This window comes from Neofelis nebulosa, chromosome 13 (assembly GCF_028018385.1).
Source record: "Neofelis nebulosa isolate mNeoNeb1 chromosome 13, mNeoNeb1.pri, whole genome shotgun sequence".
Lineage (NCBI taxonomy): Eukaryota > Metazoa > Chordata > Mammalia > Carnivora > Felidae > Neofelis > Neofelis nebulosa.
In genome coordinates, this window is record NC_080794.1 from 66,459,411 (window position 1) to 66,486,479 (window position 27,069).

General features: G+C 53.6%; 1 protein-coding gene and 1 long non-coding RNA gene across 12 annotated transcripts in view; one reads left to right on the forward strand and one right to left on the reverse strand.

Moving 5' to 3' along the window:
- Positions 1-27,069, reverse strand: part of SH3PXD2A (SH3 and PX domains 2A) — a 241,405-nt gene that overhangs the window by 32,195 nt on the left and 182,141 nt on the right. For all 11 annotated transcript variants that reach the window (XR_009252561.1, XM_058697665.1, XM_058697667.1 and 8 more), the window contains one exon: positions 26,392-26,523. Coding sequence is in view for 10 of the 11 variants with exons in the window: in XM_058697665.1 (XP_058553648.1) it covers positions 26,392-26,523 (132 nt within the window). In the remaining variant the exon portion in view is untranslated. The remainder of the gene's footprint in view (positions 1-26,391; positions 26,524-27,069) is intronic.
- On the forward strand, positions 21,842-23,265 carry LOC131493321 (uncharacterized). The gene is made up of 2 exons (XR_009252564.1): positions 21,842-21,960; positions 22,480-23,265. It is a non-coding gene; the product is annotated as an uncharacterized LOC131493321 (long non-coding RNA).

Consider the following 27,069-nt stretch of genomic DNA (forward strand, 5'->3'; position numbering starts at 1 on the left):
TTGGAGTCACTTCTGGGAGGGTCTTGAAGGCTGAGGCTCTCACATGATCCCCAGGTCCAAGCCCCAATGCCAAAAACACACAGGTTTTGGCTCCCATACCTCAAGACCCTCATCAACCTGACCACCCCCAAAGCCATGCCAAATCCCAGCAGGCCAAGGAAGTACCCTGAAGGCTTGCCCTCAAAAGGGAGCTCTGCTTCCCAGGAAAGGGTTTCTCAGGATGGGCCTGGGATGGGACCAGGGATCTTACTGTCATTGGGAACACATGGGGATGTGTCCAGAGGAACAGTGGAGTTTGGAAGCATGTGTCTTGGTGAGGATTTGCTAAGACCCCTCCATGTCCAGCCTCTCCCAGCCTCTTTTTCTATACCAAGGTGTGCCACTGACAACTCCAGCCTCTGAAACAATCACTTCTGTCCCCACTGGGAGAATATTCCCTCCTTCCTTTGTGTGAGTCCATGCCTTCCTAGAAAAGCAGGCAAGTTGATGGTCTCCTGGATGGCCAGGGTCACTGTCTTTTAAGCCTTCTATGTCTGGAATTTGGGCTCAAAAGTCATCCTCAGGAGAGGCAAAGGAGGAAAGCCCCTCTGTGGATGCTGGGAGGGTTAGGGTTGGGGGAGATTTTCTCCATCAGTCTCATCCAAGCTTGTCTGTGTCATCATCTGGTGTAAAGTGAGTCCAGCAGCCTACAGATCTCTTGTTCTCTCCCTCTCCCCCTATGGCCATAGTGGAGACCAGCCCTTGAATGGGCCTTTCCCCTTGGATCCAGGGGCCTCATAATCCCAGGGCTCAGGTCCCTTTTTTGCTGGTGGTATTGTCTCCCCTACCCTTATTTCACCCTTTGGGAATCCTGTGTACATCCTGCTCTCTCCTTTTCCCCAGGAGCCAGGGTCCCTGCCAATTTTGCTGGGAACACTGGCCCGGGTTCCACTCCAGCCCAGAAATGTGCAGAGCTAGGCTGAGTGGCCCAGATTCTCATGTCCCTCCTGCCTCAGGCCCTGCAGAGAAGAGTTTGTCGCTGGCGTGGCTGTGGGCACCTCCACTGAGCAAAGGACAGGCTCAGACACTGCCCAGGTGGGCATGGATGCCCAGCTCCGCTCCACGCAGACCTCCCAGGAGCCCTGGCACATAGCTGGGTCTCTGGGGGAGGCTGCCTGGACCTGCGCCCACCCAGAGCTGCTGACAAGCCTCTCCTGAATGCCAGCACCTCAGACGTCAGTTGCTGTAACCGGGGCTCCCGACCAAAGTCCCTGCTGCTCTACCAAGAGCAATTAGAGCCTGAACCCCTGGGGGTGGCCCGGCTTGCCAAGAGGGCTCAGTCATCAGCCGGCCCTGTGGGGCTCCCAGGCTCACCTCCAGTGCCCGGGGCATCCTCTTTTCTGCAGAGGCTGAGTGTGTGGGCTGCATGTGGGGGTAGGTGTGGACAAGGCTTTGTATTTTTCAGTGCATGGGAGGTGGGGTAGGCTCATGTACACATCTATGTGGGTGCATGTGCGCACGGAACAAAGGTGTGTGTACATTTGTTACACGTGATGATGATTATGGTCAGGCCCTACCTTTACATACGTATTTAATCTTCAAGAATCTTGGGAAGTGTTAGTGTCATCATCATCCCCACTTTACAGATGAGGAAACTGAGGCAAACATAGATCACAATTAGACACAGAGCTGACCTCAAACCCAGGCTCCAGGAATCATATTCTTAACTACCACAGAAGTGGATAAAGGAATTTATCTGCTGTATGCACAAGGGGAGAGGTGACTCCTTGAGAATGTGTACCTGCAAATGCCACTACGTTACACATGTTCCTGTACATACGTATTGCTGAGTGTGTGCTCTGCGTACGGACACTATGAGCAGAGGTGCAGGGCTGCGTGCACTTAAATGTCTACGTGTACCACTGAGGGTCCCCTGGAAGTAGAGGGTGATGATTAGGGATATAGGGTCAGAAAGACACAAATTCAGGTCCTGGTTTGCTACTTCCTGGCTGTGTGATCTTTGCCAAATTAGTAAACCTTTCTGAGCCTCAGTCTCCCCTTCCTGATAAGGGAGTAATTAATCGAGATTACCTCTGTAACTGAAGTATTCTTGTTGAAGTGCATACATGAGGTATATGTAGCTTAGCTTAAGGCCCAGCACAGAGAAGGAGGGTCAAAAACCTTGAGCTGTTATTGACCTGGTGGTGGTTGTTTGGCATTCCCCCCGGCTAACACAGTCACCACCCATGGGTGGCCAGGTGGTATCTTTGCCCGCAGAGTATATCAGGAGATCCTCAGTCCAGCTTGGTAAATGGACTTGGATGTGTACGGTTTGTGTGTGTGTGTGTGTGTGTGTGTGTGTGTGTGTGTGTGTCTATGCAATCTGTGGAGTTTGGGGACTGCCTTCAGATGTTCCAGGAGAAGGCAAGGAGCTATCTTTCCTTAGCTGATGCAATTTATGATAGCAAGCATGATGGGAAATGGGGTCAGAGGGGAGACATCTCTGGGGAAAGTTCCCCTCCTTGCCCCACATGTATTGGGGCTATCTTCAGCCTGGCTCCTGTCCTTCAGCTCACACGGTCTCCCAAGACAGAGTCCTACAGCTTCCTCTCTCCTGTCCTAATGCCTCGGCAAGCCCTCCCCAACTGATCTCCAAACCCCAGTAGCATCCAGAGCATCGACCCCACAATTCACAGCTGCTGGTGCACTTGGGAGAATTAGTCTTGTTGAGACTGTAGGTACCACATTTAGCTGTTCTCTAGGGCAGAACCGAAATTGCAGCAAGCAGCCAGGCAGATGGGGAAACTCAGGCAGAGAGCCTAAGTGCCGGAGCCCAAGATCTGAGTCTGAATCCCACCTTGGCCACTTCCGCGCTCTGTGGCCTCAGGAAAGGGACTTAACCTGTAAAATCTGCCTTGCAGGCTAGCATGAGGATGTGTAAGATAAGGAGCAACAAATAGGCTCTGGCACAGTAGGTGCCCACTAAGCGGAAGCTACGAGCTTTACTGAGGGACTAAAGCCACAGGATGTGGGAGGTTAGGTGGCCAGCACTCACGGATGCCCAGGGACCAGTCTGAGACACCTCTACATTTTTCATGTCCCCAGGAAGATGGGTCCAACCTCCAAGCTGGCCTCTGTTAGCCTTCCTCTCAGCCTTAGTTCTTGGGAGAGAAAATGTAGTGAGGTTTTATTAAAGGACTTCTCGCTGCACTGACCAAGTGGCCACAGCTGTGCTCAGACAGGGACGGCTGTCCCGACCGGCTGCCAGACCTGGCCTTTTCCTGAGAAGTCAGCCCTGTTTCTAGGCAGAAGGGGAGCAGGTTCTTATTTAGGAGGCGGGTGGGGAACAGAGAACTTGGAACAGGAAATGGTGGGGAAAACCCGAGGGGCCTGGGCTGGCTGGGAGAGCGCTGAGCACACCCCTGCAGTGCAGCCCGGCAGGCACGCTCCAGCCCATCTTCCTACTCGACATGCCTTCAAGCTGAGATTGCCCCCTGGCAGGGGCAGGACAGCAGCCACCATGCCCACTGTTTGGAGTGGGAAGCCACAAACTGTTGCAGAGGGGCCCTGAGAAAGGAGCCCCCGCACACTGGACGTGCAGGAGAAACCTTCATTCTGGGGGCTCGGGGTGTGATCTTTGGAGCTAAGCCCCCCCATGGAGGAGATGTCTGGGAGCATCCCTAGGTGGCCAGTCCATCGAATGCTGCCTGAGCCTGGTTGCTCATTCTGTGAGGACATCTCCACAGCGCCAGAAGAATATAATTCGGCCAGGCTGACCAAAAGCCCTCTCCAGGAGGCAAAGGCCCAGAAAGAACAGCGATGTCACTTGTCACAGCAGCCAACCCTGCTTGTGGGCCTCACTAAGAACCCGCTTCACAATGGTCCAGGGGCTGAGTGGGGGCAACCTGGCTAGCACCTCCAGCTCAGGGCAGGAAGGGAGACCATCCATCCTAGGTGGGGAAGGGGCTCCCCAGCCCCAAGAGGGAAAAGCTCAAGCCCAGAAGTCAGACCGTCCCTCTTTTCAGGCCAAGTGTAATCTTTGGCTGTTGAGCCAGTTTCAAAGCCCTCTAAAAGGCACTCTAACTGGGGCTTGGCAATGCTGGCATTGGGGGGAAGGATGGAAAGGGTAGAGAGGAAACAGAGACACAGAGTGAAGGAGACAGAGTGGGGGACAGACAGAAGGTGGGGATGGGGCCTTAGCGTCTCCAGGAGGGGGCTGAGCCTGGCCAAAGGCAGCAGGAAGTGACGGGCACTCCCAGGCCACTGCTGTCCCTGGGGTGACCAGGCCACAATGGCCTCCTTAATGAGAGCGGATAATGAGCTCATTAGGGCCAGAGGAGGCCAGCTGCACACAATTAGGATGTTAATAAAAAGTCTTCTGAGGTCACAGCTCAGCCTAGGACAAAACAGCTGGTGGGGGTGGGGGAGGAGGACCCTGCTCCTTCCTCTCCCTCTGAAGTCCCCCCCACTCCGTTCTTCAAGGTATAGTCTTCCATGAGGCCTTCCCTGACTCGCCCCACCCTCATGACCCTGCCCATCCCAGGATTCTGCACACGAACACTTCTTAGTCCCTCTTCCAAGACCTCAGTTTGGATCCTGGCTTCACCATATCCTTGCTGGTGACCTGGAACAGGTTGCTGGGCTCCGTAGAGCCTCATCATACCAGGATAATATGATCTGCCTATAGGGCTGCCTGACATCACGGACATACGGTGTCCTCCATAACCAAATGCCTTCTGAGCACCTGATATGTGCGGGGCATTCCAGGCATGGGGACGCTATAGAGGACACAGTCAGGCTTCAGCCTCTCTTCCCCACCTCCCCCTGCACTGCACACAAGATGGGCTCAAGTACAGCCCTGGTGCTGTAGGAGGGGCCGGGCTCCCACTCAGCAGTCCTGGGCAGTACCCAGGGGGTAACAGGCAGGAAGAGATTCAGAGTTTGGAGTCTGGGAGAGCCGAGCAGCCTTTAGGTTACTTCCAGGGCTTGCCTTTTTCTTCCCCTCTCGTCCAGGTCCTTCGCGGGGTCTGAGACCAGTTAAGGCAGAGCTGAGCACCTGTGGAGTGCTAATCTATGCCTAGACCTAAGTGAAGGGTGTGGGTGTCGAGACAGAGAAGCATGGGGGATGGAGCTAGGAATAGCAGAGGCACAATCCCAGGCCTCAGACACCTGCCTCAGACTCTGGACCCTTTGTCCAGGCATTTCTGCATTCTTCCCTTGCAGTGGTTTGGAGAAGGGGAGGGGGTGAGGATCTGTGAGCCCTGAAGGGGGCGGGGGGCTGCTGAGAAGGGGAAGGGGGCTGAAGGGAGCCTGGCCAGGCACTGGTGACCACGCTGCCCACCTGGCTGCACCACACCTGGCATAGGGCTGGGCCCTAAGGGACTGCTTCTGCCCTGGATCCCTTTCCCGTGACCTTGGGGCAGATGTGAGGTTTCTACCTGAGAGGGACCAGAGACACTGGAAAGGCTGGCTGCCCCTAATTATGCTGTGCCTTTAAGAACAACGAAAGGCGGCCCACCCTCAGCCAGGCCTCCCCTGGTCAGAAGGCTCTGTCACTGAGGCCTCTTGCCAAGACACACTCCAGCTCACAGCATGCGGCCTCCTCCATCCAAAGCAAACAGGAGCAGGCAAGGGCTCCCCCAGTCTTTCCCAGTGCACCCCCTGCCTTCCTGCCCGACCCATTCTTCTTATTCCACCTCTGGCACCTATCCCTGCTCTGTTGTCCATGGCCTCACCTTCCCCCAGATGGGGCTTTCAGGCCACCAGGGCCCCAGAACCTTCCCTGGGCGCCTGAGGCCTGGATTCCAGGACCATCAGCACAGGCTGCTACATCAGTTTGGAAGGCTCCGTGGAGTCCACAGCAAGAAGACAGCGAGAACCGGGCGCTGCCGCCCCTCCCCCAGCCCGGTTCCAGCCTGCTCACCTCACTGGATGGGCCCAGGAGGCTGAGGCACCCAGGAGAAACCCTGACCACCGAACATTCGCTGGCACAGAGGGGGCATATGATAAAAATGACAGACGAGAATCACAGTTTTCAGCAAGGGCTCTAGAGCCAGGTTACCTGGGTTTCAATCCCAGCTCTGCTACTAACCAGCTGTTCGGATTTGGGCAATTGCCTCAATTTCCTCATCTGTAAAATGGACCTAAGGTAGTACTTCTATCTCCCCGTGTTATAGGGAGTAGAGGAGTTAACCTACAAGAAGTGTTCAGGATAGTGCCTGGTTCCTAGCAAGGCTTACCAAAGAGCTATTGTTAAAGCTGAAGTATAAGACACAGGGATTTTTAAGGAAGGAACCACGACCTCAGTGCCCCTCAATAGCTAGTGCTAGGGGTGCACAGGGAGGCAGGTGGGTCTCCGGGGTCTGGAGTCTCAGGGAGAGAGTCTCGTGATGTCACTGTCACTTGGCCCTGACCTCGGCAGGTCTTTTTTTTTTTTTTTTTTTTTTAGTTTGTTTATGAATGTATGTATGTATTTATTTAGAGAAACTGTGCACATGCACAAGAGCAGGGGAGGGGCAGAGAGAGTAGGAGGGAGAGAATCCCAAGCAGGCTCCAGGCTGTCAGCACAGAACCTGACACCGGGCTTGATCTCACAACTGTGAGATCATGTCAGCAGGTCTCTATTGAAAGCTGAATCTGGTTCCGTGCCTGGCATGAGTGTGGGTTGGGGGGGGGGCAGGGTGAAGTAGAGAATACAAGATGGCACAAGGCCCTTCCAGGAACAGCGGAGCAGGGTGACCCAGACAGCCCTGTGGTTGCTACAATGTTTGCTGAAGGAACCACAAACATCAGAGATGAAACTGAGTAGCCAGGGAAGAAGCGAATCTTGGATCGATTCTGGAGGGGCGGGGGAGGGAAGACCCAAACTGGTTGGGGGAACAGGACACAGTGATGGGAGTACTTGTGGCCCAAGCCAGTAATGCACGTGATGTTTCGGATGGGAGCCTTGCCAGGTGAACTTGAGAGGGGTACTCCCCTTCAACGTCACAGGCGAGGTGTGGGCTTCTAAGAGTCACACCAGGAAGGTTAAAGCCTCACAAGGGAATGCCTGAGACAATGCTAAGGATAAGGGGCATTCCCCCGATGCTCCAGGAAGAGCAAAAGAGGTAAGTGGAGAGAGACTGAGAGGGTGCGGTACCGGGAGGCCAACACAAGTCGGGTGGGAGGGTCTGCTGGACTCCTGTCCCCTGCTCAGCATTTTCTAAGGAAGGGCGCCCACCCTGAAAAGTGTTCACCGAGAGGGTGGTGGGCAAATGGACCCAGGTGGGGACAGGGGTAGAGCATTGAGAGGCTGCCCCCCACAAGCTCTCATTACCTGGCGGTGGGAAAAGGTCGGGAGAGCACTTGACACAGAGTCTGCCGGGCCCCCATCCGTAGTCCTGGAAGACGCAGGAAGACAGGCCGACCTGGGAGCAAGGCCAGAGGACACAGCACGGGCAGAAGTGCCAACTTCCAAGGAAGAGAGTGAATTCCAGAGTACATGGGCAACCTCAAGGCGGGTCCTGATTGGACTCCTCGAGGAGAGCCTGCAGGGAGGTTCCGAGCATTCCCAAGGCAGTGCGGAGAAGACACAACAGGAAGGAAGGGGGCCAGACCACACTGGATTCTGATAACGAGTGAACCACTGGCCCGGCGGGTCTGGGATGTGTCATAGCTGAGCCACCCAGGCCTTGGGGCTCTCACGACCCCCCTGGGGGCTGCGTTTCTGCCCTGAGTGATTTGAAGCTGAGAGCTGACCACTTTCAAAGAGAGTGTGATGATTTGCTGGATACAACCCAGAGGTGTTTCTGCCGGGAGCCCGTCCCACCGAATGTTTTAATCAGTCCTGAGACGAAGACAGAGGGGCTGAGCAGGTGGCACCATTTCATTTGCTGAAAGCTGTGCCAGGATCAGGAGCTATCCCCTTCACCCCTCCCACCCACACACAAAGGTCTGAACAGATGGTAATGACAGGTCCACTGTGACAAGAAGAAAAGGGATGAAAATATGAAATAAGAAAAAATATGAAAATATGAAAATAGACCAGAGGACACAGCTTACTACAGTGATCTTATAATGTACTGTGCACACTTTCTGGAGTGAGTGTAGGGTGCTATTCATAACTATACTAAAATATTAGGTGCCAACTGGGAGTGTTCTGGGCAGCCGGGCTGGGCGGGATATCCCTACTTAACAGCGAGGATGAGAAACGTCCTGGAGTCTGGGGGCTCTATGTTCAGAAGTCATTTGCCTCCAGGTCTGTGAAATCTTAGGCTGCATTAGGAAACCCCTGCGCTGGGTGACTTACCCAAGGTGCCAGGCTTAGCACCCAGGTCTGACAGCAACCAAACAGCTCCCTTTAAAAATGACTCCAGCTGTCCGCTCCTTTGCAGAAGAAGACCAACACCCCCTGCTGTATTAGTTCCCCAAATTTCCATGTGACAGATGAGCCAGGGAAACCGGTCCCCTTTATCTGCTTCTTCTGCTTCATTCCATCAGTGTCTACAAATCAGACTCCATTCTTAGGAGTCACAGGCGTGGCTCACTCTCCCTGCTTCTTGCCTTGCGCCCTCCACTCCCACCCCAGAAGGGGGCTATAGGTGGTTTCAGGCCCCATCTCCGGGTTGCCCCTCTCTCACCCTCTCTCTGGGCCCACATGGCAGGGCGAGGCAGGACACTCAGGCTGATAGAGTTTTCTGGCGCAAGATCTTACCCAAGGGCTTTGCCAGGAGAGAGTGACTTTGGATCAGCATTTCTCAACCTCAGATATTTCCACACTAGGCAGGGCTTTTGCCATATCCTTGTACTTATGTATGCTGTGGTTCACTGAGTAAATACGCATTTAAAGCAACTGTCTTTTGACTTCGGGAAAATAATTTGTTTAGGAAACTTCAGATCGCCACCATGAACAAAGAGGACCACCGGCCCCAACCATAAAATTACGGAGAACAAAGCAACATAGTAAATTTGAGCTGTGCTGGGTCTGCAGAGGCTGTGCCTATGCCTGTTCCCTCCCTCTTTGTTACAAAAAGAGATTTACTGGAGAGGAGTCAAAGACAGTGGACCATCAAGCTGAGGCAAATCAGAAGGCTTGGAAGAGGATGGGAACAGGACAAACACTGTTCACCGCGCGTTGCCGCAGTATTTAACACTGCCTCTCTGTACCGCCTGAAGTCAGGCCGTGCACCACGCAGTGGCATGGACACTCATCAACTTAGGGCTACGTTGATATTTGACCATTCAAAATGGCTGAAGGAGGAGGCCGAAGTGTCCTTATTAGTGAGAAGAGAATATTACACAGCAATCTACTAACCAGGGTTCTAGTGAGAAGGCAAAGAGAAAAGAATGGAAAGCAGCCTAAGCAATGTGTCTGTGCCTTATACGTGTGTTTCCAGCCTGGAGAAAAGGGCGGAGGGGATCCTCTGTAACTGCTACCAGTCCCTTGAAACATAAGGAGTTATCTGTGTTTTTTGAACTAGCTTACTTCAGTGCCTCAGAAGTATACATGCAGGAGTTTGTATATTTTTCCCCCTTTTCTCTCTTTGCCAAAAAAGGAGGCTTCTTGGCCCCAGAGCGGAGTTGCTTTTCGCTAAAAGCCTTAGGCTGACAACCATCCCCTCCCTTCCAGCTGAGTTCAGCCCCTCGTCAATTGGGGCAAAAATAAAACGGGGGCAATTTCAACTTTAAAGACCATCTCCATAAACAAAACAAACCCACTCCACAATTTGTCTAGGGCATTCCTCCCTCCAAACCCTCCTTATTTAATTTTTGGGGAATTTTAAATAAAGGCCTTGCAAAATTCTGTACCGCCTGACGTCAACAGCTCTCTGACAACGTGGATTCTTCTACGTTGTGTGGGGAGCAGACACCACCAATACTGATGCTTTTCCAGGCTCCTTTCCCGGCGGGAATTTGGGAGCCTCTGGTGTCACTCTAGGAGACCGTGGGGAAGGAAGGTACCCAGGAGTGTCCCACTGGGGTCCTGTAACTGCATTTCCCAAACCTAAGTCATTAAGAGAGCACCAGACATCCAGTGAAGCCCTCTAGGTGGTACCTCTACTAGTGTTTGCTTTACAAGAAGCACGTAAATACTTTCGTATTTTAAAAAGACATTTTCCTATGCTACACTAAATGGAAAGCCAATACTCCTTGGTGCAAACAGAAGATAACTGGAGAAACCTATACACTGAAACAACAATGCTATAGACTGCTAGTCAGATATTAAGGCAAGCTCTACCGAGACACTAAGGCTGGGGCCAGATTTTTCTAACAAACAGGCCAGCAACATCAGCACATGCTAACACCGAAGTGCCAAACAGAGACTGTGCCCTTGACCCAGCGTGCGGTGGAAGAGAAGTCAAATAACTGTCTCGTGACAGGATTCCATGCCACTTAATCCTGTGTCCACCACACATTTTTACAACCCACTCCTTGGGAAACACTGATGTTGCAAAAGGAGCGTTGGGTTAAGAATATGCACCCCCTTGATTCAAACCCAAGTTTGGCCATTAGTAGGCTTTGAGGTCTTGCGCAAACCATTTACCCTTCTGAAACTCAGTTTCTTCTTTTGAAAAAATGGAAACAAAGCCACCTGGCCTACTTAGCCCTAGAGAGCTACTCTGAAATAACAGATGGGAAAATGCTTTGAAAAGTCTGTGGGCTGTAGGTAGATGGGGGCGGATGGGTTATTCTTCCAAGCAATTTCAGGAGCCTGATGGACTCCCACCCCTGCTCCCCCAGTACAACTCACCGCCCAGACTGGACGGCGGCCCGCCCATGTCTATCGGGGAAGAGAAGAGAAAACGAATACAGCACTCCACAACTTTTTCAGTCAACCTTCTCAATGGCCACATGGATTTCAAAATATTACCCCCATTTTATAGATACGGAAACTGAGGATCAAAATGGCCCCAGACTGGCTACCCAGTGGCAGAGTGGGATCTGAACACAAGCCTTCCATGCAGCCTGGCAGGAAGTGCCCTCTCTGTTGTTTTCGTGTACACCCAGCAGACCCCAAAACTGCTCTCCCAGATCCATCAGTCGCTAAGCCCAGGCCTCATCTTTCAAAGCCACCACTTTTGCCATGTGCCTACAAATCCCTGCCAGTTGTGATTCTGCTCTTCTGCCCCTGTGCTCCCCCGGTACCCCCGACCTCAGGTTTGGGTTGGCCATCTCCCCCAGCGAGACCAAGAGCTCTCTACGGACAAAGGCCAAGGGCTTGCTCATCCTGGCATCCTCTCAAGCCCCTGTCTAGCTCAGTGTTTCAGACAAAGAAGGGACTCAGTAAATAGTTGTTGAAAGTGAAATGCCATGACAAATGAGCTCAAGACTTCCTCCTCTTTCCCTGGCTTCCCCACCCACACACCGAAGTCTCTCCTGCTTCCTTATCCTCAAGTATCTCTCAAAGTCTGGCTCCTGGGGTCAGTGTAGGGTCAGCAGTGGGCTTCTTTCTAGCGCTCATCCCTCTGGCCCGGGGCCTTTTGCCCTGCTGGAGCCCGGGACAGTTACGCAGCCCCTAGGTGGCATCCCTCTTCCAGTCCCCCCAAATTCACGAGGTGCTTCTGACTCATGGCTCACCTAGGAGGATTTGCCCACAGGGACCTGAGACCAGGAGATTTTGGTTGCTTGTTGCATATCTTGCCCAAGATCACCCAGTAAGCTGACCCTCCCACTGGAAGGGCTCCCATGTAATCAGCGTGTACACCTGAATGGGCCATTTTCCTTTGGTCCTCTCCCTTCTCTGGAATGGAAAGGCAAAGCCCAGGGAGGTCCTACAGGACTGGCACCAGGGACAAGCCGACGCCCTGGGTGAGGCTCCAGGAGGAATGCAGAAGCCTTGAGCGGCCCCTCCTCAAACCCATTCAAAGCAGCCCCACTGGCTGGTGCAGGACTCCACTGGGACTCTTGGAGTCATGGCTTCTCATACAGGAAACACAAACAAAGCCCTCCTCCTTGGTGGGCACAATTTGGAGCTTGGGAATGGGCAGCCCCAGAGACCTGCTGTCCCCAACACCCAGAGGGTGAGTGGGGAGAAGGCTATACCAAAAATAGCTTCTCCCCACCATGGTGCCCTACTCAGGGCCCAAAGAACCACAGAGAATTAACCAGAATTCAGCAGAGTGTGCCGGGAAGAAGCTGGCAAATCACCTGAGCTCCCAGGGCCTCAGCCTTCTCATAAATGAAAGTCATGATACCTGTGCTTTATAGGGCAGTGGCAGGAATTACAAGAAGAAAGGTGTTTGGCTCGCTGTCTGATATACAGGAGGTGCTTCGGTGATCCCTTTCTCACCCTTCTTATAGCTTCTGATATTAATAGTCTCTAGAAAGCAGCAAATAGGTTAACTTGAGTCCCAAACACTCTGATCCTGGGATAACCATCCCGAAGGCCCAACCAGGTTTATGGTGATTTAGGAACAGGCTCTTTCTTTCCCTGAGCTTTTCTTGCCCCATTTCCCTTTCTGTCTCTCCTGTCCCTGGGTACCCTCTTGTCTTGCTAGTTCTTAAGAGCTGGTCTGGTAGAGATCCTATTCAAATCCAAGGAGAAGAGGCTACACTCCAAACACATATACCATTAGTCTGGATGCCCCAGAGACTACCCAGGTCCAAGTGTCTCATTGTAGACTCACCACGGTTAGTGATCGATCAGATGGTGTGACTGACACTCTGGTCACCAACCAGTGATGGGGCCCTTCCTACCTTTCCCTGTCAATCTCTGGTGCCTCCTGCTCCAACACCCAAAGACAGTCACCACCATGCCTCATGACACGCCAACGACCACGGTCCCCTCAGCTGCGTCAGAAGCAGGAACTGTCTGCTCCCTCCATTAGACCATCAGCTCCAGGACATGGGGATCAAGTCTTCCTTGTTCAGCTCTGTTGGTTTGCTTGGTTTGATTTTTCCAATCTGCATGAGGGTCGGTCTTTGATCAATATGCCACCATGGTCAGCAGGAATATCCTGGCACCTTGATGGCAGAGAGGGTCGGAAGCTGGGAAGTCACCGACCTAGCTTGCCCTCCATACCGCCTTCTCCCAGTCTCCATGGGGTCACCCGACTAACTTTAGGGTGTCTGGATGGTCCTAAGGTGGGGAGGCCTACTCCAAGTTTAAGTTTGGGGGTTGAGGTGGACGATGAAGATTTCCCTCCTTTAAGTAGGTGTTGGCAGTGACAGGCCCAAGACACCTCAGCTGAGTCTCAACCCTCAGCCACGACAGGCTATAACTTCACTCCCCAGTAAGTGAGCAATATTGTCACCGGGTCCAGCTCCCCAGCTCTGACCTGGCCCTTAGACTAGAATGTGAGTGTCCCACCAAACTGGGCTGTGACTCCATTCAGGCTCCCCAACCCCGAATCCACTTCTAGAATGAAGTTTCCCATCCAAGGGCCCTGAGATGGTGGGACGGCCCCAAGGAGACTGAGAGATGGGGGTACGGAAGGCAGGTTAGGCCCCTGGGGTACAGAATCCTCCTGTCCGCTGCCACAACAGCGCTGACAAGATGTTCTGGCCTCACCCAAAGTGGGGGCCCTTGAAGTCCAAGGAGGTGAGTTTGTGTCTGGCTGTGCCGTGAGGCAAAAGAGTGGGGTTACACACTCATAAGGGAGGTACTGAGGCAGGAGGCCTGGATGCTCACTCTCTCTGTGCAAAGCCTGAGGATGAGGTCAACTTCCTTCCTCTCCTCTAAGGAGCAGTCAGTTAAAATCCTGCTCTGTTGGCAAGGAGGTCTACATGTTGGCCAACCCTGGTTCTGCTCCAGGCACCAGTGACGGGGGAAGCACGCCCCTGACGGTGCCAACACTCCAGGGGGTAGTATTATTTATCCCCAAGTGTGAAGGAGTAGATAGGAGGTGCTGGCCGAGGCAGGAGAGGGGGGTTGAGAAGCAGATCCCCCCAGGGCCGGGTCATGGCTACAAGGGGTGAGGGCCTCATTAGTTTGTTGTCTGCACAGGCTGATCAGGGAAGAAGCTGGCGAATCACCTGCTCCAGTGTGCTAAGCTATTTTCATTACATTCCCACCTGCCCCCTCCTCCTCCCCACGGTGCTCAGGTACATTGCAAACACGAAGAAAATGCCAGCTTGCATATGCAGAAGAGCCAAGTGGGCTAGATAGAGGTGAGGATGCCCTAGGCAGACAAGAAAGACTCTGGGAAAACGTGCTTCTCCGGTTCACCCAAGAAGGGATGGGGGGGCAGTGAACAGGCCAGGCAAACCCCTGTTCCAGTATGGGCAGGGGCTGGGGGAACCCTCCCATGCTGGGCTTTTGAGACCCCTTGCTGCTTTGGATTTTGGCCTCTCTTTATATCCCAGAGCTATTGCTTTCACAGATCTTGTTTAACTTGAGAAGGATGGGGGAGGAGGGGTGAGGAAAACTGCATTCTTCCCCATCAAAGCCAAGAGTCTAAAGTAATACTTCTGGTTGTAACTGATCCCAGCCTGTTTGTGATTACGGCCCCTTGCTCGCTTTCTGGCAGGACGGCCCTGGAACCCTGCAGCCCCGCTGAAGGAGAGAGACACCCCTGCTCACTTGGATAATCCTGTCCTCGTCTGACATGACCAAAAATGTCCGTCAGCCTCTGCTTTCAGCAGCTCTCCAGGGCAACTCTTCAAAACATTTATTTTAAAAAGGGGGGAAAAGCCACCCCCAACCCCAACCATGAAATTCCGTAACACTAATCATATTCCTTCTGTTACCAGCACCATCCTGGAAAACACAGCAGCACCAGCGGTACCCATTGGCTGATGCAAATTGAAGAAGAGAGGGAGGCTCGGGATTGGACCTTCTTCCTCTCTTGCCTACGCCTCTCCCTTTTATTAGGGAACAGAACGAACAAACGAACACACACACACACACACACACACACACACACACACACACACACAAACACACACACGCCCCTTTTGCTGCCATAGCATAGAAATGGCTTAGCAAAGCTCAGGACTATTTCTCAGCTGTTCTTTGTCCAGAAATTTAATCTGCAAAGCATTTGGCCTCACAAAGCCCATTCCAAAGGTGTCCAGGAGCCCACGAGCCCTGTGATCATCATTACAAACCCAGGGATGTTTGCAGCCAGTGACCCATTTGGCTGCTTAGGGAGCTGGCTGAAGGCTTACCAACATGGTCAAATTCCCCTCACCTGCTCCCTCTAAGCTGAAACCGGTTTTCTCTTGGAGCCCCAGGGGTTAGAAGGGACCTTAGGAACTCTGGAAGTACAGAGATGAAAGGCCTGCTTCTTGCCCAGTTTTGGTAAAAGCAGGATGGTCACTGGAGTGGGGTGCTTGGTATCTGGAACAGAACCGTGGCCACTGTCTTTACTCCCGATCACATTTCCATTCTATGAGGGAAGGTGATGCTCAGAGAGGCCACCTGGTTAGTGGGTAACTGAGCTTGGAACCTAGATTGACCTGAGATCCTTTTATATAAAGCCTGGCATTCCTTCCATGAGGGCATAGCACCGCCCTGCCTGTTGAGATGACACCCTAAGCACTGTGCCAAGTGGCAATCCCTTGAGCCAGTGGCTCGAGTGGGTGGCTGGAACTGGCAGAAAGTCCCCGAGAGCACAGGGAGGTCACATGGCCAGGCCAGGACTGGGAGAAGCCTGTAGGACCCGAGACCCAGGCCTTGCTGCGCGTGCATCCCGACCACAGCAGCTCAAACTCCTGTGGTAATCAAAAGACGGTGAGCACGCTGAGCAGAGAGAAGGCTGGGGCCTTGCAAAGGCGCCAGTTAGAAGTACAGAAAACAAACAAAAGAAGACAGAGTGTCCAGAAACACGGGACTGGATGCCTGGCCAACCTCAACAGCGACCTCAACACCTTCCTAGGGAGGTACAAGAGGGGCCGAGGAGGCACAGCCTCTGGTCTGGGGGGAGACCACAGCCAGCCAGTGGAACTGCCCAGAGAAGTGGGGTTGCTAAACGGCAGGGAGTCCATATTTTCAAGGTGAGGCATCTGAAGATGATCTTGCAGGAAGGAAGTCACCATGTTTGAAAAATCAGTCTGTTTGAACATACAGTGTTAAGAGCATGTAGGAAGCACCTCTGAGTCTGGGGCCTGCCTCTAGGCTCCAGCTTTAGCACCAGGCTGAGGGCCCAGGGTCAGGGAGCCTCAGTCAGTCAGCCAGGGGCAAGATGGGGTGTGGCCAGCCTAGAGAGAGGGTGGCAAGACCTCAGTGATGCTGGGAGATGCCAGCGGGCCTCGGAGACAGCCACCTCTACACCAGTGGTCCACAGCTGTGCCACAGCACAGCCATGAATTCGCCACATGACACTGGCGAGGAGCTTCAATTTTCCAGGCTCTGTTCTTCCTCTGACAAAGGAGAGGTTTGGGCAGATCGTCAGAAAGGTCTCCCTCAGCTTGGTGGGAAAGAAAGGGGGAAATCTCTCCTTCACCTGACATTTGGGGCCCTTTGAGGCCCCTGACACACACCCCCAGCCTGTTCCCTGCTGGGTAAAAACTTTCCCATAGGCAGCCTCAGACACGGCAGCCAGATTATGTTTGTTTGTGTCCACCCTCTGCGCCCTGGAAGGTGTCATTCTGACTCAACTCGGCTTGGAGCCCCCTCTTCCTTCAGCAACTTGCTCAAGGCCCATCTTCTCCAGAAGACTGCCCTGACCAGGCACTGTCCCATCTCTGAACCCAACAGTGTTCATGAAGACCCACAGCCTTCTGGTCCTGCCCTCCCTGTCCTCTCCATGACACCACAGAACCCCAGCTACACTGTGCTTTCTGCCTCGCATTTAGCAGGTACACTGTGAAAATGATTGACTCACTGCATCTGGGCCTTTATCTTGCAGGCAAGAGGGATCCCTAGAACACCATCCCCTCAGTGACAGGAAGATAGGGACAGCTGCTTCTTGTCAAATGCTACACCCCAGTGCTGGGCACATAGTAGGTACGTTATTTGGCGACTGAATAAGCAAACCACAGCGTATGGAAGCATTTCCTGCATGTAGGATGTCACTCAAATAGGGCTGAGATTAAAGATGTCGTGGGAGGGGGAGAAGGAGGCAGAGGCAGCTCTTCTTTGGGTCTGGTGAGGTTAAGGGGAGGGGGCAGGACATTGTTTATTTGGACAAAGAAGAACGCAGAGAGGGCTGGGGTCCTGCCCAGCACTGCCTGCACACCCTCAGCCCTGCCCACCATGGCCCTGGTGAGCAGATCTCTGGGGAAATCACAAATGCCCCTAACTCATCTACCCATCCAGTTCAGCCCCGGCCCATGGACCTGGCTGAGCCAAACAATGGAGCATGCACATGACTCTTCTGCAAGAAACTTCCCTTTGGACTACTTTTCTCTTATCCCAGACAGGGCTTCAGCAGGACTGATTTCTGTTCCCCTGCTCTCTGTGGCCTGGGGAACTCACACAGCAGAGCACTCAGGGGCATGGCTCTCTCCAGAAGTAAAATCTACAAGGAAGAGAAATGCAAACATCCAGATTTCCAAACAGTGGATAAATGGCATGTGTTGGAAGTCCACACCCCCACCTTCCAGCTGTGCAACCTTGGGGCGAGTCACTTAACCTCTCTGGGCTTCAATTTCCACCTCTGAGAAGCACAATGCCAGCATTTGCCCTTTGTCTTACTAATATGTTTTATAAACTGCATGGTTTATGGGGCACCTGGGTGGTTCAGTTGGTTAAGTGTCCGACTTCGGCTCAGGTCACGATCTCGCGCTTCAGGAGTTTGAGCCCCGCATTTGGCCCTGTGCTGACAGCTGGGAGCCTGGAGCCTGCTTCGGATTCTGTGTCTCCCTCTCTCTCTCTCTGCCCCTTTCCCACCCATGCTCTCTCAAAAATAAGTAAACATTAAAAAAATAAAATAAAATAAACCCACAAGGTTCTGGGGCATGGTGATTCAAGGGCCACTCATGGCAATGTTGATGGGCCAGGTGTAACAGAAGAGAGAGATCTGCACACCAATCTCAAAAACCTACTCGTGGCTCGCTCACTTTATGGCCAGTCCTTGGCAGACGCTTTCTCTTAGTTTGGCTTTCGCTCACCTCCCATGGAGCCTGGGCCACTTCCCCACAATTCAGTCCAATAAAAGCTTAAGGGAGGCAAATATATTTTAGCATGAGCCTAAAAAGCACATGCCTAAGAAGGGAAATGTGAAGTGGAGGCTGAGACGATTAAATGAAACAAACAAGCAAAAATCCCCCCAAAATTCCATAAAGCACATTTTAAACATAGGTAGAAGTGAAGCTGGGGCTTCCATGAGCCACGAGCTGCTCTCCACTTAGTCCCAGGGGACACTGGCTCCCACCAAGCATCACAGGGTGACTAGCTAAACTGGGTCACCCTGGCTTTCCTGTGAGGAGACCAGGGAGTGCAGGCCAGCACTGGGAGCCCAGAGGGTGAGGTTACGGAATCTGAAAAGATGCTGATAGAGAGGAGGGCGGTAAACCCCACTACCACGAGTGATTAGTGAAAACCCAACTGCTGAGAATGTAGTATCACACAGCCACGGGTTCATCTGGGGGGAAGAAACAAGGGGCAATTACTCAGCCCAAATTCCCTGAGGTCCTGACAAATTATACTCCCCAGAAAGTGCCACAATGGCAGGGTGGAAATCTGTTATGTAAGAGCGGAGGGAATGCTGTGTGGGGAACTCTCTCCCTGTGCTTCAGCCGTGCGGTGAGACCTGTCGCTCGTACTGGCGAAAGGTCCTGCATGAGTGTGCGCGTTGGGAACGGGCAGGGGGTGTCCAGTGGTGCCCGCTCCCTGGGCACCTGGGCCAGGGTATATCCGGGGAGGGGAGTGGGGTCGCCTGGTGGCTACACTGCAAGACTCCTACCAGGTACGCGGTGGCTGTTGTATGTAGAATGCGCCCTGCCGTGGTACCACCTGGCCTCTCCCCCTTCTCTGCCCTCACTCGCCACCGTGCTCCCCAAACCAATCTGGTTTTTTCTCTGCCCACCGAGCTCCACGCATTCTCAGCACAGAAGGCCTTCAGGGGGGCCTTCCCTGGCCACATGATTACCCACTCTCGTCGTTTATTCACGTGAGGGTCACAGTGCCCTATTTCCTGTGTTGTGCTTTTCAAAATCTCCAGTTATTTTCCTGGTTTACTTGTGACCGTCTCACCACTACACGGCAGCCCCCGTGAGGGTGGGACCATGTGGGCCTCCTTCACCTCTGGGCCGCAGCCTGGCACCTGGTCAAATAATAGGGGTTTAGTGACGACGGCTCGCGTGAAGATGGGCCTTGCTGGGGCCTGGGCAGTGTGTGGTTTAAGTATTCCCTTGGTGTTCAAACCCAGAAAAGCAGCATTTTGGAGATGCCCGTGCAAACTCAGTGCAAACCTGTGTGCCCCCCAAAAGGGAAGGCAGGCAGCCAAGCTGTGCTGCCCCGGGGCTGAGAGGAGCAGCTGGTGTCACACTGGCACGTCAGCTGGATTTCCAAGGTCACCACCAAAACACATCTTTTGCTCAGAAATGACTATTCCAGGGTGATGGCCTCAGAGGAGTTTGGGACACGACAGGTCCACAGAGCCAATGTGAGGTCGGAGTGACCAGCCACCCTACTCGTCCTGCCTGAACAGGCGGAGGCAAGACAAGAGAGTACCCTGGTGGCTACTGTTCCACCCAGCCGTCTGGCAGCTGGCTCCAGCCGGGTGGCTGGCAGTGCTCAGTGCTGACAAGCCCTGGGACGCCTCCCGGACAACAGCTCACTCGAGGGAAGAGCGACTTCCGGTTCCCAGACACACCTTCCCCTGCCACCTTCCTCCCCACAGCTGGGACTGCTTGCCTCAAGTGCCACATCCTCACGTCCCTCTCCTGTTCACCTGTTCCCATGGCCCCATCCTTCCTCCCCCTCCACTGCCGCCCAGCTTCCACTTTCTTCATCAGGACGCACCCGCCGGAGGTGGCCCCACCAGGCGCACCCCTCCACCCCTTCATGTGGACCTAGAGTTCCTTTGCATCTCTGCCTACCTAACCTCCTTCTAAGGCCCAGCGCGATGCCTCCAATTCCTCCAGGCAGCCTTCCTTGACTCTGCTAGTCTCCTACCACCCCCAGTGCTTCAGCTCTGCACCATGCAACAGGGTCACTGCGGGACAGCCAGCATGAGGATGTCATGGGTGAGCCACTCCTCTTCCCTCAGCCTTGCTCGAAGCTTGTGGCCCTGTGAGGGTATGGTCTCTGGGTCACCAATGGGAACTTACTTTTTTCTCCAACTCCTTTCCTGTCACAGACTGGGGCAAGGACAGCTACCCAAGCCAGGGCTCCAAAGTTGCGACTCTGGTCTCCAACATGGTTTCTGGCCTTTGCTACCCTGCAGCAAGCTCCCTGCTTGCCCTACCCACCTTGCAAACCATCAGGGCTGAGGGAATCCTTAACACTACTGAGTGCAATCCATTCTCTGGCCAGGCAGGGAAATGGAGGCCATAGAGGAAAACTGGCCCGGTGTGGGTGCCAAGATCAATCTGTGGCATAGCTGCCCTAGTCCAGCAGTCTTCCTGGCGACCAGCACGTCCTGAGCACTTCCTGTGTGCCAGGCCCTGTACTAAGCACGGAATTCCTTTCAAATCAGCATACATTGACCCTATAGCTGTGGGTACAATTATGCCCATTTTAAAGGCAAGGAAACTGATGCTCAGGAGACCCAAGTAACTTTCCCAGACTCATCACCAGCAAGTACCAAGTGAAGATGAAAACCAGGCTTGTCTAAGTTGAAGCCATATCTTACGTTGCTAGGCTGTCCTGCAATCCCATTCTCAAAACAATCTCTAGTCTGCAGTATATAAAGCTGTGTTGAGGGGGCCCAAGGAAGAATTAGGATGCTAGCTTTTGCTCCTGGATCTATGCTCTGTGGCCCTTTCCCTCGCAGGCAAAGCGGACGACACCTGCCTGCCAGAGATAGTCTGCAATGCAGACTGCGATTAACCTGCCTTTCTAGAAACAGCCTATCGTATCTTTATTGGGTTATCTCTTTTGTAGGGTAGCGTGGCAATCTGAACTAGCAGTCAGGTGGTTTCTTAGTAAGCACATAATCTAAGCAGAAGGCATAGAAGATACATAAGAGAAGTCCACTGAAGACACCGTAAACTCTGTGAAGCCACCCCAGCCTGACAATACAGTCCACCCCTTAAGTACCCAGAATGCTCACATCGATTAGAGTCTAAGCTTCATAAAGGCAGGAACCTTATGGGTACGCACCAAACTAGCATGGGGCCTGGGATAAAGGAGGTATTCAAGAATTGTGAAATAAACGAATGAGTGAATAAATGAACACTATGTAGATTCTCCCTTATAAGAAGCTCACTTAGAACCAGTTATAACAATGTTCAAGAAGAAACAGCTAAATAACAGAAGAGATACAACCTCAGTGTTAGAAAGAAATTCTAACTCACAAAATATATGGCTGAAGAATGCAGTATCTCTGTCGATACAAAACCATCATATGACACAAAAATCTGAAAGCTTATCAGTCTTATTAATAAATATATTTAGCAAATAATAAATGGTTATACTTTATTAACCCCCTCCCCCAAAAGCCCACGCAGTGTTTATCACTGCCCCCTTCTACTCATGAGGAAACAAAGTGATTCCTATTTACATCACAAAGTTAGGGTAATATTCGATCTTCAACCTACTATTCAGATTCCTGATTCTTTGTTTCTCCACCACACACACAGCTGCTGAACAAGTAAATAGTTTGCAGCCCAACATGTTTTAGGGTACTTTACCCCTCTGCATGTCCTTTCTTTAAAAGCTGCTCTCCACCAGCCACTGCTGAGGAGGCTGGTGAGGTAGCCAGGTTTATACCCCATGACACTTCTGGACACAGCTGATTGGCCTGGGGCTGGCCACCTCATGGAAGGTCTGCTGATTGGCTGGCCAGTAACCAATCAGATTCAGATTCAAACTTGAAATTTTGAACTCCGAGAACCAGGAGCCACAGTCCATTGGTGGCAGTTGTCTCAACTGAAAAGCCATGCAGTCTGGTCCTGACAGAGCAATAGCCGGTGAACAGGCTGCTGTTATGAGTGAACAGGAAGGGAATGGAGGTTGGTCTGCAGTGAGAAGACTGCAGGGGGGCTTTAAATCTATATGGTACACCCAAGAGAGAGACAGAGAGATGATCTGGCTTGTGCCGACTTTCTGGTTCCCAGCTCCTGTGAGGCTGGGATGCCCCTCACATCCTTGGGTTCAGGGACATTTCCCTGCATCCTTTCAGTAGTCTCTTGAGCAAGTCTGAGTGGATTTCTGTCCTCTGCTCACTACTCAGTTGGTACCAAAGCATTGATTTTGGAGGAGACTGAGATGTGCAGACTCCCCAAGGCTCAGTTTTGTCACCTGTACAATTTCTCACCTGGGTGGACCAGCAGAGCTCAAAATTCCTTGCCAGCATGATTTGATGCTAGTCCTATAGCTATGTGCCCCTGAGGAAGTGTGAGAACTCCCAGGGTTATCATGCTGATACCAGGAAAGAAACGAAGACTCAGAGAAGAAAAGGTGAGGCAGGAAAACAATGAGCCATCTATTGACTCATATCCTCACATCCTCCCCCGACCTTTATTCCTAAGAAGGAGGAAGCAATCCTGGCAAGTTGGAGATCAGCAACCAGAGCAACGGAGACCTTGCCATCACCACTCTACAAGATATCCCACCAGATTATAGCTGCATGAAGGTGAAGCCAGTGTGGTCTTTGGGGCACAAGAATGTCCTACAAAGGAGGCATCTCAGGGGATGCTGTGTATGTGAAGGGTAGAGGGTGGAGGGGTTCCCAAGGACAAGACAACAGCAGCTGTTGCACACCTTGCTTGTTGTCAAAGCAAGCAAAGCTGTTGAATCTTTCTGAGAGATTTGTCCCTGTTTATCAAAGGAGAAAAAGAGTCCTTTCTGGCTGGGCCCCAGGCCCACTGCTTGATCAAAAAGGCTTTCCCTGAAGCCACCCACTTTGGGTGTTCTTGACTTCTGCCCACCTACATTCCCTGGAATAGGCTTGTCCTCGGTGCAGTGGGCACCCTCCTCAGATCCTCTCAGCTGGCGCTTGCCCCCAAGTTCAAAGGAACAATTAACAACACGAGTTCCCACTACCTATGATCACCATGTTGGAAGGTGGGACACAGAGTCCTCCTCCTTCAAAGATGTTACAGGGAGACCTGTGGTCATCTCAACCAGCCCCTGTCTCTCCCCCAACATGCAACGCCACCAGCTCCTGGTGATCCTACCCGGGATGGGACGGTTCTCACCCTCCTCCTACGTCCTCTGTAGAGGGCAGAGATCCCAGCTGTTGGACTCGAAGAAAATGACTTAACCTCTTAGCCTGTTACTTCAGCCACAAAATTGTTAAAGGGCCTTCTACCGCATAGGGTCATTCCCTGATTCTGGTAAAATGATACTCATGAAATGGCCCCTGGCGTTTACTTTTTACTGACTCTGAATTGCCTTCCAGACACATCTCTCTCTAGACCAAGGAGATTACATCCCCCAAAGCTGGGGGCTGGCACAACGATACCCCAAATCACTTGGTGGCTATGGTCCCAGCCAGAGGGCTTGGATGAACAGGCAGAGCCAAAGGCTGGTGGACCCCGCTACGAACACTCTACTCGAGGAACTTCCAGCCAAGAGAGAAGGGGACACAGGCAGAGTCCTGGCTCTTGGTGGGCAAAGCAAGGCCCTGGGCAGGGGGGCAGGGGGGAATGGTGCTAACTGGGGCTGCTGCCCCAACCACTGGAGTGGAAATGCCTCAACACGCCCACTGTGTCCCAAGGTCAGAGGCATAACAATTGGGTCTCTGTTACAGAGTTCAAAAGCCTCACTCACCACTCCTCCCAAAGCCAGCTTACAGGATGCACAACACGCCTCCCCTCCCCCACCTCAGCCACCCAGCTTCCTTGAAGTGGGACACCACTGTCCCAAGGATCTGCAGTTTGGTCCTTCTGCTTTCTCCTCTCCACCCACTTAGATTCTCTAGTTAAACTGGTTGTACACTCCAGGCCTCCTGGTTTCTGACAGCAATGGACAGTGTGGGTTTGCATGGTGGACAGAGCACTCCAAGGTCCCTGTGCAGACATCTGCTGCTAAGCAGTGATCTCCACCAAGAATAAAGACACAAAAGTCCTAGAGAAGTCAAAAAGCCACCTCAAGGGAGGCTCTCTACCAGACACCTAGGGCCCTACAGAGTCTCCCAGCCACAGAGTTCAGACCTGGGAGAGGGCTCAGGGAGGTCATTACTCCAGTTCCTGTTTCCAAACAGCCACCAAATTATCTCCATTTTACGGAAGGGATAACTGAGGCCCAGAGGAATTAAGGGATCTGAAGCTACCCAGCCTCAGCCACTGGTGGGGCAGAATCCTGCTTCTAGGGCCAGCAGCTCCCTCAGAGCGGGTATGTGTCAGATTGGACTGCTCTGGGGAGTCAGGCTGCTGGAGCCCCCCTCACACAGCCATCGGGGACTCCTCAGAAGAGGAGGTGCCTCTACACTTTTTCCAGGTGTGCTCTCCCCCACGGCTAGGCAGGGCTTCTAAGCATTCCTAGGGTCCTGAGTGTGGGATGGGAAGGTAGAGGGAGGATGTCTGCCCCTGGGAATCAGTCTCGAGCGTGTGGACTTCCTTTTGGGTGGGGGTCTTCCCCATCCTGGCCAGTGGCTGGTGTGCAGAAACATGGGGGCTCACTCCTCCTGCTGGGCTATATAGCCGTACTGGTGACACAGGCAGGTGAAATGGCACAAGGCTCCCTAAGCCAGAACTCTATTTCTGAGCAGCCCTGACCCTATGTAGAGAAGTGGGCCCATTTTTCCCCTTGGAGCAAGCTCCAGAAACATCTGTCTCAGCTGCTGCCTCCAATTCTACCATCAGAGATCCCTTCCTTTGGCTCTTGAGGTACTCAGGGTTTCCAGAGCCAGGCCCCTGTGACAATGCCTGCTTCCCTGGGGCAGGCATGGGAAGTGGGGCTGGGGAGGTAGGCCTGGTACTGTGACAAAGGCTGAAGACAAAACCTATGCAGGAAAGAGACCAGTGTGGGCACCTGGGGGTGAAAGGCTCACGCCTTAAGCTAGGGGTGTAGCTCCACGGGGTGGGGAATGCCACTGCCAACCACCTTGCCAATGACACCAGGTACAATGACAAAGCCTGACCTCTCTGAAGGGTCTGTGAAGACCCCAGACCCAGGAGGGCCAGGAGTCAGACCTGTGCTAGTATCACAGGTCTGTTCTCAAGGGAGCACAGTTCCTGAGCCTCCTGCAGCAGGAAGCTGAGCTCACCTCCCCCAGGAGGCCTGCTGGGATTTCCTCAGCATCTCTACAGCTACTTGCTGCCCATAGGCATAGGAATCGGGGGCCTGGGAATGCCCCCATTCTGTTCTGCTTTTGCCCTGAGGTTACTCACTAACTCACTTCCCCACAGTCCATCTGTGCCTCAGTTACTCTGTCTACAGAGTGAGTACAGTCACCTTTTGGTCGACCTTCCTTTCAGGGTTTAAAATATTGGAAGGGAAGGGAGTAGGACAGGAAAAGGAAAACAGGCCCCTCCCCTCTGGGAGTGTCCAAATACAGCCCAAAGAGGATCCTGTGCAAGGGACCTTCCCTGGCAGCTAACTGAAACCAAAACAAAACACCCTAGGAACCAACTGGAGCCCCAGCAGGATATGGGGAAACCGCTAATGGATGTCCCGGCCCTGCCCCTCAGACAGACCCAGGCCCTCTCTTTTTCCACCTGCAGAGATGTCTGCTGCCAAGGGCACCAAGGCACTTGTGTTCACCTGGTGAGAACCGTGCAACCAGGGGCCCCAGATAGCCATTGGCAGGGCCTGGACGAGACAAAGCCTCAGCTTGCAAGGACAGGGCAACTGCTGTGGGACCCTCCCTGGCTCCCTTATCCCCTTGCCTGGGCCCTCTTCCCAGGTCCTGGCAGCCTTCAGCTCTGCACGGGCAGTCAGCTCCCCACCCGGACACTAGCCAACCCCCACAGGCCTGGCCTTTCCTCAGACAAGGCGCCAGGGGCCCAAGAACCCTGGCCCCTACAGTGACGTCGTGGCCTGCCTTCCCCACCAGAGAGTCAGCGGCCACAGAGCCCAGTCTTTTTGCCTGGACCCTGGCTTGGACGATGGTGCCAACAGGGGACACTGCCCTAAGGTGCCCCCGAGCTGGGAGCTACCTTCCCTGTGGCCTCAGTGGGCACGGGGACCCTGAACAGAGGCTGGGAACCTTGCACCGGCGGCTGCCACCCTGCCCTTGCATGCACACAAGCCGGTTAATTTCCCCGAGCTGGAGAGACATTCTTCCACCACAAGGCAAAGTGCTGGCCTGCAGCCCAAACCAACAGGGGAAACTTCAGCCTCCTCGGCCCTCTCCCCACCAGATGGAAATAACGTACAGCTGCAGAGGTGGGGGAGGAGGTAGGGAACAAAACCAGCCAACCGTCAGTCCGTCTGTCTGTCTGTCTGTCTGTCCGTCCGACCGTCCCGGGAGCCAGCGCGGCCGTCTGGGCACTCACCGCTCTCGTTCTTCTCGATGACATCCACCACCTCCCCGGCCTGCAGGCTCAGCTCCGAGTTCTCCTGCTTCTTATAGTTGGACACCACCACGTACTGTTCCAGGATCATGGGCTCGGCGTTGGTGTCGGCACCTGGCGAGGGCAGAAAGCACGCGGTGAGCCAGCGGCCGGCCATGGCCCCGCGGCCGGGGCGCCCCCTGTCCATCGGCCTCGGGGGAGGCTGTTCCGTCGCCAGCGCCGCTGCCACTCCGAGGGGCCGCCCGCAGCCAGGGCTCGCAGCTCTCCGGGCCCCAAGGACAGGCCATATAGCAAGGCCCCACACCGGCCCGCTGCGCCGCGGGGACCGGGGGACATGGGGAGCCGGGCCGGAGTGGGGGGGAGGGACAGCCGGGGACGAGCGGAGGCCCTGGAAACTCAGAGGAAGAGCCTGCCGCTGCGATGAGTCAGTCACAGCCCGGCACGAGCAAGCAGCAGGAGAGGCCTGGTGCGGACGTGGTCTCCCCAGACCCCTTGGCCGGCAGGGGCGGGACGGGAGGGCCGCCCATGAGGGCTGAGGCCGAGCCGAGCAGAGCGAGAAAGGCAAGGCAAGGCAAGGAGGAGGGCTCGTGCCTCTCCCCCAGCCCCTGTGAACCCAGAGAAAAAGAGAGGCAGCAGTCCTCCCCTCGGGAGGGAGAGGGA